The sequence below is a fragment of the Drosophila subobscura genome, chromosome O, assembly GCF_008121235.1.
Source record: "Drosophila subobscura isolate 14011-0131.10 chromosome O, UCBerk_Dsub_1.0, whole genome shotgun sequence".
Lineage (NCBI taxonomy): Eukaryota > Metazoa > Arthropoda > Insecta > Diptera > Drosophilidae > Drosophila > Drosophila subobscura.
This window is the reverse complement of record NC_048533.1, coordinates 30,128,913-30,144,743: the sequence shown is the minus strand read 5'-3', so window position 1 is coordinate 30,144,743 and position 15,831 is coordinate 30,128,913. Positions and strand designations below refer to the sequence as shown.

Genomic DNA, 15,831 nt, shown 5'->3' with positions numbered 1-15,831 from the left:
GATGCAAAATTTTGTGGCTCTAGCTCTTATAGTCTCTGAGTACTAGGCGCTCATCAGGACGGACAGACGGACAGACGGACAGACAGACAGACAGACAGAGACTCGGCTATTGATGCTGATCAAGAATATATATGTATACTTTATGGGGTCGGAAACGTTTCCTTCTGTGCGTTACATACAACCGTTATGTGCACAAATACAATATACCCTATTTACTCTTCGAGTACCGGGTATAAAAATCATCAGCCAGCAGACTGAACTTTTTAATGTGAACTGGAATACCGGGCAATGACTTTTGTAGTTACGAGTACGTATGGCAATTTACTAAGAAATACCATTAATGATACTTCTACCCAACAGATTTTCTAAGTACATTGACAAACAGAGCTGCGATTTCAGAACATTCCGTATGAGCATGGAATCAATCGAAAACTATGTAAAATATCAGGTATATACTCGTATATAATCAATTCTTGACACGAATGCTGCGGTTGTGGCACAGCCAATTATTTGGTGTGTTAACGTCGCGCAATCGACACGATGAATCGCTAATTGGGGAAAAAATAATGACAGCACCGTCAATTAAAATATGGTGTAAATTTATTTGTATCACCTTGCATGCAGGTTTTAATTAAAGATTCTGGAGATGTTACTGGAAAACAACTATAACATAAACTGAACTTATTCAGTGCTTTGAAATCTTTAGGTGTTCTTCTTGGACAAAGACATGTACATACATATATGTATATACAATATATGTTGGTAAATTGCCGCCTAGTTGCACCGCTAAGTAAATTAATTACGATGAATTCAACCAGCTACATACAGACGAGCATCTGTGTGAAGCTAAAGAGCAGATGGAGCTGCGAGCAGACAGAGGATACTTTCCCAAATGCTAACGTTCCTCTCGTGGATGAAGATACAAATCTGCACGAAGCCTGTTTCCTGTTGTGCTGAGGGAGTATTTATTTGCATCACTCACACCCGAGGTTACAGCTAATGATACAAACATGAATACTGTACACAATTATGATGGAACGATGATGGGGATAAGAATATAAACACGACTTATGACCTTATCTACCCACATGAAAAAGCGAATGCACGAAGATTCGGTTGAGACTGGCGTGCTTTTTAGGCGACATAAGTGAACGCATATATATTTCGCAGCGGAGAGCTACACGCAAACCGTTTTTTTCAGAAGTCAAAGTACATAGATCTGTTGATGTTCTGAATCTATAAAGGGCCTTTTATTTGTTTATTACAACATAGTATGCATCCCAGCTATTTCACTTGACTTAAATGTTGATTCTGATCAATCATATACACTATGTATATTTTTAGTTCCTAATAAAATATTTAATATTTATAATATACTCCTGAATTACCAAATGTATGAATCAAATGTGTCAGAGTTTTTTTTTAATGCTTTGCACACAAAACTTTATTGAAACTTTATTTATTGTTCTAAAAGTATTGTTCAAAGACGTTGGTTTACAAACACAATCTCAGGAAAGTGCACCATTTTATTTTAGCTCCTCACTTTTAATAATAATTTAAATAGACTTCATTTTGATTATTGTTGAATTAGTTTAAATCAGACATATCATTGCTATTTATTTAAAATAAATTAGATTTCTTAACTAAAATAGTACACATACGTCACAGATAATAAGGCTTTCAAATATGTTCAAATGTTTTTAAAAATTTAAACGACATTAATTCCATAGTCACAAAAGAAGTTCAATGCAGAAGTCAAACTTCATTTATAAGTAAGGAAGTTGTTGCATAGAACATATGAAACCTAACACAGTAAAATGTTTTACGCAAGGGCTGTATTATCTACAGCTTGAATTCCACCGAACAAAATAAACAAAGTTAATTTCTCTAAAATCGTGCACTGACTAGAAAAGACAAATAGCGGTTGTTATATCAGGACGACAGGACTTCTTAGTAGATAATCAGCATTGCATTGCGTAAATATGGATTGCACCTTTTGAAGCTGACTTATAAATTATGCATACAAAATAAGTATATTAGCAGATGGTTTGGGTTTAGTAAGAATGTTGATACGGTTGTAGCTTATGACGGCGTTGATAGCAATAGGACCAAATGGCTATAATTGCCAACTGGGTAAGCAAAAATATTGTGGCGGCTGTAACGAGACCTAAGAAGAAAGGTAAAAATTGATTGGAAGAAGATGATTAACCAACAAATTAAGTAAGATTTGCTACCAAAACCAAGTTTACTTAAATAGGTATTTGTTATTATTTCTTACCAAATGCGTTCACGCAAAGTCCTTGGCCCTCTTCGCTAGCTGTAAATGTGGTTTCGTTACCATCATAATAGTCTCCGCTTCCTTGCTTATTGTGTTTAAAGCCGAATTTGTCTGTGATTTGAATTGACTGAACCAGCAACATGTCACTGGGGGGCGATTTCGTTGACATATCGATATCCCGACGTTTACGTGACATATGATCTGTAGAAACAAAGTATTGTTATACACAGTGTTTTCATAAATTCAAAAGATCGGTAGATTTTGCAATCATGCTTTATAAGCTTCAACAATAATTTACCTGTTAAAATAGGCGATCTTCGCTTTCGACCATAGGATACTAATGATCTAAATTCGCCGCTGGTGTCTTCCTGGTCACATTGGACTGGCTCACAGCTTGGCATACAAGGTGTCACCAGTGCTCGGAACTGAACGACCTCACTTGAAGGGAATTTAAACGCATCGAAATTGGAAAGTAGAACCTTTCCAGAAAGAGACCCCTTATAAATGGGACCCATGATAAAGTGATCAGTTGGGCAGCCATTAGCGTCGATTAAGGTAATTTCAGAGTTGTCTACGCCATCCATGGCTACCAACTCACGAATAAAGATCTCATATGGACTTTGCTCGTCAACAATTTCAAACTTCAAAGCCAGTGGATCTCCAACTTCAGCAGAGCGCATCATATCTGAGCCATCTCGGGAGGTTATTCGCATTATCACATTCGGTGAGTCGACAATGACTTCCTCGGAAAGCGCGGGCATAATATCGCCGCGCACATCTAGGTCAACGCCATTGATTACAGACTTATTTGTTAGATCATACTGACAGGCCAACGCCAAACCCAGGTCGGAAGACGTTACTATCATGTCATGGTGTTGTATAATTATATCATTTACATATCGTCCTGAACTACTCTGCCGTACGTTACATTCTAAATCATGGTAATTCATACGTAACTCAAATTCTAATGCGCTTTTGACATCAACTGCGCAGGATTTGGGAGAGCCTTTGGCATACACTTTTCCATTAAACAGTTTCGAGGTGCGTATACGTGCCAGCATATCTCCGCCGCCGCACTCTATAGTCACGTTATAGCAAGATGTCAGCTCGTATGTTGACGCTTCAGGCACCTCCAGGAAAGGTTCTTGAACATCAGCGAGAGTGGCACGACTATGGTGCGATAAGCGACAAACCATGTCCCCAGTATCGTTGTAGTCATACGAATGACATCTAGACGTAGGAATAGTCATCATAGCACACAAAAAAGAAAAATAAGAATATATATTTTCCTCACCTATAAGGGGAATTGAGGCAAAGCTCTCTACATTCATCAATACTGCTCACTTCCTGATATACAGAATCTACTGTTTTTAAAATGCGGCCGGGTAGGCGCTTAAATTCGCACAACTTATTGGGTTCGTCGACGCAGTGGTTTTCCAAATATTCACTTCCCTCTTGTGTCTGAAAAGCGTTCGAGCCAGCCAATGTTAAACGATCCAACTCACTCAGTTCACATGCTCCAGAGAGTCGATCATAGTTAGCTGATCTACGAAGATGAAGAAAAAACAATTACAAATGTATATAATAATATTTGGATATTGTTCGGCTGAGCTGTGTTAGTTTATTTAGAGAAACAAAAATATTTTTCTCACATAGACTTTTTCATATGTATGTGTGTACGTAAATTTACCTATCTAATGTTTCTATCTGGATGCGTATGCTAATTATATGTACTGTATTCAAAAGATATAAGGTATAAGAGATAAGGCTAAAGTTTCCGCCACAATACACGCCAGTCTTTTTTTGTAAACTGAAAACTTGAATCCTAAGAGATCTTACCTGCATGTGAATTCTGTTTCGCTCAAACAAAGTTCAAAGCACTCGCGCCTAGACGTCAGCGACACGGAACGCTTCACTTCCGTCTTGAGCTTGTAGTTTTGAACACGATCGACATACCAAGCGCGGGCACAAGGTTTTACAGAAAGGCAAGACTTTTCTGCATATATTGTAAATACGGGAAATTGTGATTTTGTTAGGGCACCTTTTAAGGTAGGAAAAATAGATAGAGAGAAAAAAGGGTAATTAGGATAGTGAATTATTAATGGAATTTGCGAGTGAACATTTGTATAACTGAATATATGTACATATGCATTTATGATATAGATAAATGATATTAACATTTTCGTACACCCTACCTGGCAACTGATCAGCGTGGGCTGAAAATAACACGCACAGTCCAGTTTCGTAATTAACTGATTGACATGTTTGGTTTTTCCTACAAGTATCCAGGCAATCAGTAAGCATTAGCGTGCCTGGCATAGAATCCATTAGTTTTTCAGGTGCTGAGAACACAAATCTATGGGAATAGTATTTCGAAGAATGCCAATTCATACAATACCATATTGTAAAAGTAAACTAACATTTTTTATTTACCCTGTAACAATTTCAAAGCCGACCAGATCAGGATTACAATCTATTGGTTCATTATCATAATTAAGTCCACCTTCGTCAGAACCCGAAGAGCTGGATACAATTTCCTTTGTTTCTAAATCTGAGACCACCGATGGGTCAAAAACAGAGTGGCGAGTTTCAGGGTTATTTGCTGGATCTGTACCAGTGGAAATTAAAACTGTTTCTGTTTGCGAAGAAAGTCGGTTACCACTTTTATTTACTTCCGTATTTTTTGACTTTGATGCTGGAATTTCTGTAGGGTTGAAAATCTGTTCAAGAACATTTTCTTTGCTGCTGGGTATTGCTGCTGTAACCGACTCTGTGGCTAGTCTACGCATGCGTACATTTTCTTTCGCAGTAGCAACGCCATATAGCATTAGCGCCAGAAAAAGTTGACGCATTAAATTGATGCGTTGCGGAGGCTTAGCCATTACAACAATATGTTTGATATCTGTAAATAACCAACAATATTAAATCTTTTAATTCAGTTTTAAGAACAATATATGCATAAACGTACTTATGTATGCACATATATACATACATATGTACATATGTATACGTTGTAGTGATTTCCATTTTGATCTACTTCGCTGACACTATCTCAATCCGCTTAAATTAATTTGTTTGGCTTAATACGTAATGAAAATAATGAAATCCCTACGAAAAGCAAAGACGGTTGTGAGGTTAAAACTGTCTGGGGCTATGAACTTAATTATATCTAAAGTACCATGAAGATTTAGAACAGAATTCGGTTGAAGTATGCAATCCATACACGAGTTTGTGTTTGTACGCTCTTAAACTGAAGTCTGTTTTATCAAAGACACTTTTTCATTATTTAGTTTTCTTAACGAAGAACTTCAAACTGCAACTAACCACTTAATATTTGTTGTTCAGTTAAGCAAGTACTTGGTGTATAATTGAATTTGGAAACCTGTCATACATAATATGATTATACTTTATTATTGAGTAATTTTTTCATATCCAATTAAAAAAATCTTTTGAAGCATGACCTATTTAACTACTTAACATAAAAACTGTATAAAAAGCATGCCACATCCATGTGCAACAAGTTGCAAGCCGGTTGAATAGATGACCGCCAACGCCACCAGGCACCCTAACCTGTCTTGACTACTTTAGTTTGGACAGATCTAAAAATTTACCAGTTTCAATAGTAGTTTCAACCAAATATGTAAGTACATATATATGCATGTCTACAAACATATGTACATACATATGTACATATGTATAAACTTGCTCTTATGTAAAGATCTATATAAAAAGATCTGCACTTTACGGTTAATGCATTATATTTATAAAATATAATATTTTTGGAATATATTCTAGCATTATTTTAAGGTTTAATTCCTGCTTAAAAAATCATAAGTTGTCGGTCTGGTGCACATGAATATGTGTACCAACGTAGCATGTCAGGAATGACCACTTGGGAGGCTGCGTTTTAACAAGTCCAAGACCGTTCTTATATATCTACACAAAGCTTGTAGAAAGCGGCAGAAGAATTAGGTCATCGACTTTGCCAAAAAGATGTCTTGCTGTGCATAGATGTACATATGTGTACATATATGTATATATGAATGTATTGCAGTTCCCGCACCGATCATTTTAAACCCAGCCGGTATGGACACCAGGAGGAAGTGGCATTGCCTAACTTTGTGTCTGATCGCATCCATTTAGTACGACTAGTCACTTCTGGAGTAAGTTATTATTCACCTTTCTGTACAAAATCGACCATTTATTGATGGAAAAACGTTGGAAACGATATTGACTCTATGAAACCTATATTAATACAATATTACACATATGCAACACACATAAAGTTTGAATTAAAATTAAGTCTCAGATTTACCTAGTGCTTTAAAATACCATCTTTCCATTTTCTGAAGGACTTCACATCGATTCATATTTAGCCTATTTCCGGATGCATGATGTCAATGGCAGTCAATAGAAATCCGATTTCTAAGAAGAACTGCCAAAAACTTTCACCATTCTGAATGTGTTAATGATTTCATTTGATTATTCACCAAAAGGGAGAACTGTGTGAAATGTCGAATGTATTGTATATTTGATTCTCAATTATGTTGTTAAAAGATATTATATTCTCGGCATTTTGTTTTCCTGCGAGATTCTAATATTAAAATATGTTTAAACTATGTATACACTATGTTTACCATGTATACATAGAAACATACAGAAATATAAGGAATTTTATGTTACAAAAAATTTACTATATGCATTTCTCTGTAATTCTTTGATTTAATTTTTTTGCTAACTATTTGGAGGTGTATTTTCAAAGAATTCTAAACAGACGTCCTAATGTTCGCTAATGTTTTGACAGAAGCTGTTAACTTGAATCTTAAGACCATGGTGATTTTTCCCTATTACTCAGTTCCTTGCCTCAATGAGTTTCTACACCGGTTGCTGCAACAGCTTATTTTCCTGCGTCTCTGTTTACGTATTTAGAATGATTGTCTCCGTTTTTTCAATGCTGGCGTATAGTCGTCCGTCAGCTTGATCGCTTCTGTTCGAATAAACCGGTTAACAGTTTTTTGTGATTTTTCTTAGTTATTCCTCAGTTAGAGCAAAGGCTTACTTGGCTGTCTTCATGTGTCTTGCATAGCGGTTTGTTTCAAGTCAACGACTTAAGTTACAAACTTGAACGAATACTTACTGTGTGTACCACATTAGGAGTCATAACTATTTTATGCTGTTCAAAATTCAATAAATAAATAAATGTCATCAACAAAAATATGTATGAAGTACATACAGCTTCAAAGGAAAATTTTCTGGATTGTTTATTGTTTATTATTATCTAATCAAAGGCCACTAACGACAACGAGTTTTTAAACTTAGCCAAAACCATTTCTATATTTTACTGAACAGTAATTTGAACATTTGGATACCATGAGCAGAGTAACATATTACCTAAGCAACCGTTTAAAAATCGATTTCTTTACACAGTAATTTAGGCAGGCTAGAGTCTACACACTAATCCCAACGGAACAGGGAAAACACTTTCGAAGTGAAAATTTACAGAGGAGGTTAAAAAAAAAAAACAAACCGAACTTGACCATTCAATGGTTGACGCAGAACTGAAATCTTCAATGCCACCAAGTGACTTGTTATAAAAATTAGATATAAAAGTTCTGTAGGAGCAAGGTGTGTTGGTCTTAAAGAAATGAGGCAGCGCACTACTTGCTTGAAGTTGGAGAGCCAACATATTCAAGAGAATGGGACTGGAAAGAGAAACAGAGGAATTCTGACAAAAGAAAGTCTTAAGCCAATGGATGCTTGACGTTAAAGAATCTCAAATTAAAAGAAATTGTAAGCATGGTAAATCTCACCTGTAAAATTCTCCACAAAATCTCTACAAACTCAAATTTCAACGATCGAGAACAATGTGCACCTGTTTTCTCTCTCTCTCTCTCTCTCTGTTCTCTCTGCTCTCTTCGCCTGTTAATAACATGTCTGTTCGTACATATGTGTGTACATACATATTTATGTATTTATGTACGTTTGGACCCATGTACATTAACAAAGTTTTATACAAGCTCTATTAACTTTGTTATGAGCCTCGTAACGTTGAAAATCCAAGCTTATGAGTACAACTTTGACGTGGTAGTCGGGTTTTTTAAGCTTATAACTGTTGCTTACTTTTCACTTTCACTAATAGTGTGAATGTGAGATCGCTTTTTCCGTATTTTCACATTTTTTTGTGGTTAAGGCTTAATCGGATTATACCAAAGCTACAAATGTGTGTGGGCTGCATTTTGACTTTATTTGTTCTATTTCGGATCGCTTGTTCGACTAGTCAATGATGTCTCGCAGTCTCTAAGAAAGTTGATTAGCCCACCTTTTTGGCAAAGACATCAAAAGATGCTCGACAAGCTGGCGTTACTTTCAAAGTGGTTTTACGTAAAGCTAGAATGGCCCATCAAACGGTGTTTGATTTCCAAATTTTTGGGTCAAGCAAATGCAAATCAGTTTGGGGTCCGCTGTTCTTAAGAAACGGGTCGTGCTTGGATAACAAATAGAGTAAACAATAAAATATGTACACATGTCTATATATATGTACATAAGTACATACATATGTATGTATGTATGCATAAATAAAAACGGGCCATTAGCTTGATACAGTTAAAAAGTCGACGGAGTCAACTTTGGACTAAAATATCCAAATGTAAAAAAAACACCCCTTATCTCAATATAATTTCCGAACAGCAAGTTCTCAGAGACTTTAAGACCTCAAGCAACCAGTTTTTCAGTGATTTGCAGTGCTTATCCTATCCCCCCTCCTCCTGCAGTGTGCGCCCTTCGGCGAAGGAATGCGAGCTAGTGTTGGTGGGAGAAGTAATATAGATGTAAATGACAGACTTAGCAACAACAATATTAAATTTAAAATTGTACATAAATCCTAAGGTCGCATATGTACATATGTACATACAAGTATATACTGACTGAGTGCCGTGTATAAAAGTACCCGGTACTCACAACGTTACTCCTTGTTTGTATTCAAAACAATGAGTAAGGTTTTACTAAGTATATGACAAAATGAACAGAATATTATTATAGTACATGTCATTACATAATAGCGTCAATTTTGAAATATACGTTTGAGGTGATAAGAGAATTGCAATCGTTCTTAATTGCAAAATAATGTCCCAAACTTATATCACTGTTGTCTCACCATGTTTTAAGTAATATTCTAGAAGTCTTCCTTTGGTCTGTGTGCACTGCAGCGTTTCATAAATAAGATTCATTTTCAGGGCGTAACATCTATTATTTATAAATCGGCTAAACGATGTTCAAGTTAGCGACAGTGCTCATTTTTTTTCTTCTGTATAGTTCTTGCTTTGCTTCTAAAGAAAATCTTTCCAAACCTCGCATAGTAGGCGGATTTCCTACCGATATTGTTAATGTACCATATATAGTATCCTTGCAGTTATACGGCAACCACCATTGTGGAGGCTCAATAGTAAATAATAATACTATTGTTACAGCGGCCCATTGCCTTGCGGGAATACCACGGCGCCTACTAAAAGTCAAAGTAGGTGGAACCACGCGTGATCCTGCGGATGGACAGCTTTTCTCGGCAGCTTCGATTCATTATCATGAAAAATGGTCTGCCTCGACAATGGATTATGACATTGGATTAATACGATTAGCCAATGATTTGACATACTCAAGAAAAGTTTGTGGTTTTGAGCGTTCTACTTGTTCCATCTCATTTACGGTTTTCTTTTTCAGATAAAAGCTATTGGTATGAATCACAAACGCATACAAGACGGCTCATTTGCAACCATTTCCGGATGGGGCTTTACAACTGATAACGGTGCCAGTTCAAAAGTTTTACGTTTTGCCCGAGTGCCAATTGTTAATCAGACTGTCTGTAAAAATTTACTTGGAAATAGAGTTACGGAACGTATGATTTGCGCAGGATATCTGAACAGTGGTGGCGTGGATGCTTGTCAAATGGACTCAGGCGGCCCTTTAGTAGAGCGAGAGAAATTGATTGGCATTGTATCATGGGGAATTGGATGTGCTTTAACGAATAGGCCTGGAGTTTATGCACGAATTGAAATTTTGTTTCCTTGGTTTGATAATCTTATGAAAAAACTGAACACCGAAAAGGATATCGCTTTAGATTCTTTACGCAATAATTATTGATTATAATCAGAGCGCAAACGCAAGAAATGTAAAATGTAAGTAATCAAGAGTATAGAAAAGAATAACGAAATAATAACTAATTATATTTAAAACGGATTTTACATGTAACTTTAGCATGAAATAAAAAAAAACAAATTTCCTTGTTATGCAAAACCATGTTTCCTTAATGTAAAGTAGGCTACATTATGTCGGCATAAAACGGGTTTTAAAGGTCACCTAAGTATCTTAGAGTGCCAAAATGAAATCTTTAACAACATGCCATTTGTAAATTATAACTATTTTCGGGAAAAGATTAGATAACCTTTTCTATAGATCTATAGATCGAAAACAAACAGAAATCGGAGTCTCTGAAATGAAGACCTAAAAAGGTCGTGTAGAAGACATTTCATTTTGTAAAATGCTTCAGTACGGTTGTACCGTTGAATAAGAAAAATGAAAGAATTTTAAGATATGTACTTTGAATTCGAATCATTAAATGCTATCACTTTCAAAACACAAGATTTTCCGTTATTGCGGAATGTATATGAAGGTTGCAGTATCATTTATATTATTGAAAATTATAATTTTATGTCTTGGGCCTAAAATTTACAAATGATTTTGAAAATGGCTGTTGACTTGCTCGAATAGTATTGGTGGTACGGTGGGACTGTGTTTGACTGTCTAGGAAAGGTTCCTCTCGCAAAAAGAGTTTACTGGATTGGTGTCGAATCTGACGAGCTTCTCCCTGCGCTTACCCATCCCAGTATCCTCGCTCCACAGCCTTTGTAGAGCCGTTGGCGGGTAGGCTGCTTGGTTCAAGAGCAGCATGCGGTGTCCGGTGAGCGGGAAGCTATATTCATTGGAGTATTTCTGCGGATCGAAATTATGCGTCTGGCTGACAGAATTGGCCAATTTTTCGCTTATGAAGCCACCCTCCTGGCGGCCCGACTGTGCCTTCTTTTTCTTCTTCGTCTTGGGCTTGTTGCGCATTAGAGGCTTCTTAGGCTCCTGATGTACATTGCCCTTGCCGTATATCCAGTCGAAGGGTTTCTTTCGCTCCCCGAGCACGCAGGCGCCGTATTGTACGAAGGCATTTGGGGGATGAGGGAACATGCTGGGCATGGCCCAGTCGTTTTCGTTGTACTGCGTTTCGCAGTGCTTCACGTGCGTCTTCCTAAGTCTTTCCGGATGGATGAGACCTGCCGGCGGGGTGACTCCAAACTCATACTCTGCCTCACTGTCTGTGGTTTCGGAGAGGATGAGATTATCTTCGCAGTTGTCTACCTGGCGTCGCTTGCACTCTTTTTTGAGGTTGTAGACCAGGCGTTTCTTATCGATGAAGCTTCGGCAGTAGCACTCAGTCACGGGCTTGTGGCAGCTGCACTTGCTGAAGCCCATGCTCTTAAGGCAGCGCTTTAGATCACGCAGCTCCTTCAGTTGCGGATGCTTTACGATGCGGAACTGGACGGGTTTCATATTGACGTAAGGGTTGGCGGACCGTTTCAGCGTTTCCGTATCCTTGAGGGGACGCAGAGTGATGATGTACTCGTCGTTCTTCTTCTCGATGTGCAACGTCGGAACCTGCACCAAGTCCTCGGGCTTCTCCTCGTAATCGGCAGGCGGCCGCTGCCTGTGATTGTAGTAGGTCATGTACTTCGATACGGGGATGGTGTCCACGGGGTAGTCCTTGAGAAAGTAGCGCATCAGCTCTCGTATAGATCGACGTATGGCTCCCGGTCGCCATCCGGGCTTCTTGGCCAGAGGGTGTGCGGTCCAGAGCCACCCCATGTGACTCGGCACCTTCGAGTCGCCGTCAAAGCAGTGGGCATGGCTGCGCGCAGCATGTCCATCTCTTCCTTTAGGTAGCATTGCGTAGAACTTGGACTTGAAGGGCATTTTCCGGCGTGGTGGTCGCTTCTTGCGTTTCTTGGGCACTGCGCACGAATCCTGAATAATCTTGCCCTTATCGTTGACATCTGCAGGCTTCCGGTAATGGCGTTGCTTTGAAACTCTGGAAAGGTTGCAAGCCTCCTCGCAAATCTCCTCAATCTTTGGACTCTTGTCGTTCGACTTATCTTTGAACAGATCGTTTAGCTCTGCGAATACACTGGCTAGATGCGGCTGCAGTTGCTTTTCTTCGGCTTCCTTAGCTATTGACAAACGCCGCTTTTTGTGGGTATGTGGAGATAGTTCTACCTTTTCTGACTTCTTAATACATTTCTTCAGCAATTCGAAGTCGCGCACTATGGAATCGAACGCCTCCGACGTGGGCCCGTCATCTGCGCCACTTCTGTCCGAACAGCCGCTTATGGAGCCAACATCAAAGCAAGCTGGATCTTCAGGCTGGTCGAGATGGTTTAGTAGGATTTTGTCAGCTGTTGCATCTTCGTCGTATGGCTTCTCCTTAAACATGGGCACTGATTTGTAGCCACAGTAGGGACACGCCCCGATCTTTGGCAGCCAAGATACGTCCTCCTCGCAGACTTGGCAAAAGCGGCATGAGCTGATAAGCGTCTGCTTCAGGTCCGGCACCGGCACCTGATGGCACAAGCGATTGGTCGCGCCATCCCCGAATATTGCCTGCCGTTCGTGTGAGAACTGATCCGATGGCCCGTATGGAGGTTCAATGGCCACGCAGTGGTCTTCTGCGTCTGGGCAGCCATATACAGCGTAGGGTCCTGCCATATCCACTAGCTTCATGGACTGACCCTGAAACAGATTGCACACCGGTTGTGAAGTGTATCGATTTGAGAGTTTGAAGACTGACCTCGGGGCCACAGGCTTGGTTCAGAAAACCAGCGTCGTTGACGTTGCGCATGCGGAACTTGGAAAGGAAGCTTTGGGGATCCGAGCAACGGTGTTCAGACTCCTCCATACCATCGGGCCTGAAGCCCCGACATAGATCCGTGGAGGAGGATGCAAATGCTTGAGAGCTGTCCCCGACCATGAAAAAGACATCTTGAGGGTCCACAAACTTCTCGATGCATCTCTTAAGGTCATCGGTCTCCAAGCTTAGACCAGAGGCGGTCTCGTTTATTTCTCTATTGAAGTTCAGGGGCTATCGCATTTAGGTGGCTTCAAGTTCCGTCACTGGTGCTACTTACTCTTTTATGCTTTGACACCGCATTTGCATAGATATTCTTACGGTGGCCATGCCGACAGTGCAGCCACGGCAGGTTAGCTCCACTTTGGCAGTGTGCACCACTTGTTGCACAGTGTTGCACATGCGCAAGATCACCGACTCGGGCAGCACATAGCAGCCTCGACCTTAACGAGATTGAAACTGATTTTAGAACATTTCCAGCAGGAGGCTGTTGCTGTAAGTACGTACCGATTTCCTTTTTCATATAGACCACTGCGATGGAGATACCCTCTGCTAGACGCTTTGACAGACACTCGCCCTCCATGGGGAAGGTCATGATCGGCTCAGGGGGTAGACAAAGCGCGTTGATACGATCCGCTTTGAGGCATGGCGCAACGCCTTTGCAGATGTCTGCTTTGATGCTCAGCTTGTCATGACATTCAAAGTCCCTTCCCGGCATGTACAGCTTCTGGACGACCATATTGAGCGTGAAACAGCGTATGTCGTCCTTGTTGGACTTGCCTTTCTGACCAGGCCCAGGACAGATCGTTTCAGTCTGATCGATGGGTGGGCAGGTGGAGCAGCACACATCGGTGTCTTTCGGGAACATCTGTCTCTCCCTGTTGTTCTGCCTGGTGGTACACCTCATGTAGTCGGCCTTGTCTCTGTCCATTTTGGTAGTAACCAAACAGCGATGGTGGTCAAAGCTCTTCCTATCCTGCTTCTTTGGTTCCGTCTCATTCTCCTTCTTCTCGACAGTGGCCATTGTTCAACCAAATTTGGAACACGAGTCTAAAAATATCCTTCCACAATTAATTTAAAACACGCGAGCAACTATACGAAAAATTCACATAAATTGTAACAATTTGTACAGGCCTGAAAACGTTTGAGTTAACGCCCTGAACTATCAATAGAGAGTGAGACTACTGGCCCTGCGAGTCATACAAAACAAACACTCTCTTACGAAAGCAAAACTCAAGGCACCCTTTTTGCTCGGAATATTTTTACTTACAACTTTTTTATTCATGCAGGCAATAGGTTAGGTTAAGGCGGCAGCTGGGGGGAGAGATGTTTTTTTCTATAACTATGCTTTTAGTATTTTTCTATCTTCACAATTGTGAAAGTATCTGATTTTCGCCCTTTTGTGGGGACGGGGCGAAATATTAAAATACACTAGTAACAGTGTCAACAATAATCTTGATGCAAAATTTGGTTGCTGTAGCTTTTATACTCTCTGCTATCCAGGCACTCATTGGGACGGACGGACAGACAGACTGGCTATATCGGCTATTGACTATTGCTGCTCAGGAATATATATACTTAATGGGGCCGGAAACGATTCCTTCTGTGCGTTACATATGTATGTACATCCACTTTCGAGCAAAAAGACATCCACTTTCCTAATCTGTAAAGAACTGATCGCAAAATTTGCGAATGCGGGTGCAGACACGTCCTGACATGCATCCACAGGCTTCGGTGATGTTTAGATCCTCATGTTCATAAGCTTTTATATCTTTTTCGGAGGAGAAAACTATGCAGGGTTCTTTGCGGAGTCAATCGTTAATCAGCTGCTGAACAGCTGCTGGGCAGTGCACCTCTGGGTCATGGTGAAATGTCTCATGCGCCACTGCGCAAACTCTTTCTCCGGCGTCGCGCGATCTGTCATTGTGAATGCACTGGAAGGGGGCATAGGTATGTGACATAAGATGCTGGTTCGTTATGCACGATGTGCCCTGACACTTATCAGAGCGACCCAAGGTAAAGATTACGTCCCGACAGTTGATGGACTTGTCCACGGTCCGACAAACATCGTAGCAACCAAAGGGCACAAGTCCGGGGCTGAGAGGGATAACCTAATTAGTATTCATGATTAGATGCACGGATAAGACTTCTATGTTTATTACTCACTCAAGTTTAAGTCACTGTGTAAGCTGTCGACAGCCGGAGGGGGTATTGGTTATTCTAAATAATTTAAATACCTCCAGTTCTTGGGTTAAATCATTGGAAGATGATTTCCAATTAAAGGACAGCAGCACACCTTTGACACCTTAACTTTCTACAAGCCAGCCAAATCCTCGGCAATCTGCAGTGCAAAGTCTTTGGCAGTTCCAGGTCCAGTCCTCGGTAGTCGCCGCTGCATTTTGCCCGGCCGTCGTCTCGTATGTTGGGAACGAACCTTTCGTTTCATGTAATGGTTGGAGTAGACTTTTGCGGTTGGTGGCATTGAAAATAGGGGAAAACGAAATAGTTACGACGTCGGCAGCGAGATTTGTGGGCTGCTTTCTTTCCACAGACACACACATTTCACTTTTATCCTTCGTCTCCTTTTGCTCCCTATTCTTGTACTTATTTCTTCTTT

The 15,831-nt window shown here is 40.0% G+C and overlaps 3 protein-coding genes and 1 long non-coding RNA gene across 5 annotated transcripts; 2 read left to right on the top strand and 2 right to left on the bottom strand.

Annotated features, from left to right (window-relative positions):
* Window positions 1–237: 237 nt before the first annotated feature.
* Window positions 238–655, top strand: LOC117899001. Its single transcript, XR_004649167.1, has 2 exons — window positions 238–307; window positions 361–655. It is a non-coding gene; the product is annotated as an uncharacterized LOC117899001 (long non-coding RNA).
* A 779-nt stretch (window positions 656–1,434) lies between these two features.
* On the bottom strand, window positions 1,435–7,845 carry LOC117898998. The gene is made up of 8 exons (XM_034808743.1): window positions 7,670–7,845; window positions 4,712–5,180; window positions 4,474–4,634; window positions 4,118–4,319; window positions 3,573–3,824; window positions 2,577–3,508; window positions 2,279–2,479; window positions 1,435–2,167 (listed from the first exon to the last, which is right to left on the bottom strand). Exons 2-8 carry the CDS (start codon window positions 5,158–5,160, stop codon window positions 2,055–2,057), a joined length of 2,310 nt encoding a protein of 769 aa, XP_034664634.1. The 5' UTR covers window positions 5,161–5,180; window positions 7,670–7,845; the 3' UTR covers window positions 1,435–2,054.
* Window positions 7,846–9,448: 1,603 nt separating this feature from the next.
* On the top strand, window positions 9,449–10,514 carry LOC117899000 (trypsin-1). The gene is made up of 2 exons (XM_034808746.1): window positions 9,449–9,935; window positions 9,992–10,514. Exons 1-2 carry the CDS (start codon window positions 9,546–9,548, stop codon window positions 10,409–10,411), a joined length of 810 nt encoding a protein of 269 aa, XP_034664637.1. The 5' UTR covers window positions 9,449–9,545; the 3' UTR covers window positions 10,412–10,514.
* A 424-nt stretch (window positions 10,515–10,938) lies between these two features.
* Window positions 10,939–14,410, bottom strand: LOC117898996. Of its 2 annotated transcripts, XM_034808739.1 has the most exons (4): window positions 13,722–14,410; window positions 13,495–13,657; window positions 13,158–13,431; window positions 10,939–13,099 (listed from the first exon to the last, which is right to left on the bottom strand). In XM_034808739.1, the coding sequence occupies exons 1-4, from the start codon at window positions 14,236–14,238 to the stop codon at window positions 11,072–11,074; spliced, it is 2,982 nt and encodes a 993-aa protein (XP_034664630.1). In that variant the 5' UTR covers window positions 14,239–14,410; the 3' UTR covers window positions 10,939–11,071. The 2 variants fall into 2 exon arrangements, with proteins under 2 accessions (XP_034664630.1, XP_034664631.1); XM_034808740.1 differs by lacking the exon at window positions 13,722–14,410 and having other exon boundaries at window positions 13,158–13,448; window positions 13,495–13,626.
* Between the last annotated feature and the right edge of the window lie 1,421 nt (window positions 14,411–15,831).

Excerpts from the sequence above, each read along its gene's own strand:
- LOC117898998 (XM_034808743.1), bottom strand. The coding sequence starts at position 5,160 with ATGGCTAAGCCTCCGCAACGCATCAATTTAATGCGTCAACTTTTTCTG. Across the intron at positions 4,635-4,711 it reads GGCTTTGAAATTGTTACAGG|ATTTGTGTTCTCAGCACCTG; the intron begins GTAAATAAAAAA and ends CTATTCCCATAG. Across the intron at positions 2,480-2,576 it reads AAGATCGCCTATTTTAACAG|ATCATATGTCACGTAAACGT; the intron begins GTAAATTATTGT and ends TTGTTTCTACAG.
- LOC117899000 (XM_034808746.1), top strand. The coding sequence starts at position 9,546 with ATGTTCAAGTTAGCGACAGTGCTCATTTTTTTTCTTCTGTATAGTTCT. Across the intron at positions 9,936-9,991 it reads ATTTGACATACTCAAGAAAA|ATAAAAGCTATTGGTATGAA; the intron begins GTTTGTGGTTTT and ends TTTCTTTTTCAG.
- LOC117898996 (XM_034808739.1), bottom strand. The coding sequence starts at position 14,238 with ATGGCCACTGTCGAGAAGAAGGAGAATGAGACGGAACCAAAGAAGCAG. Across the intron at positions 13,658-13,721 it reads CTATATGAAAAAGGAAATCG|GTCGAGGCTGCTATGTGCTG; the intron begins GTACGTACTTAC and ends AATCTCGTTAAG. Across the intron at positions 13,432-13,494 it reads CGGTGTCAAAGCATAAAAGA|AGAAATAAACGAGACCGCCT; the intron begins GTAAGTAGCACC and ends GAACTTCAATAG.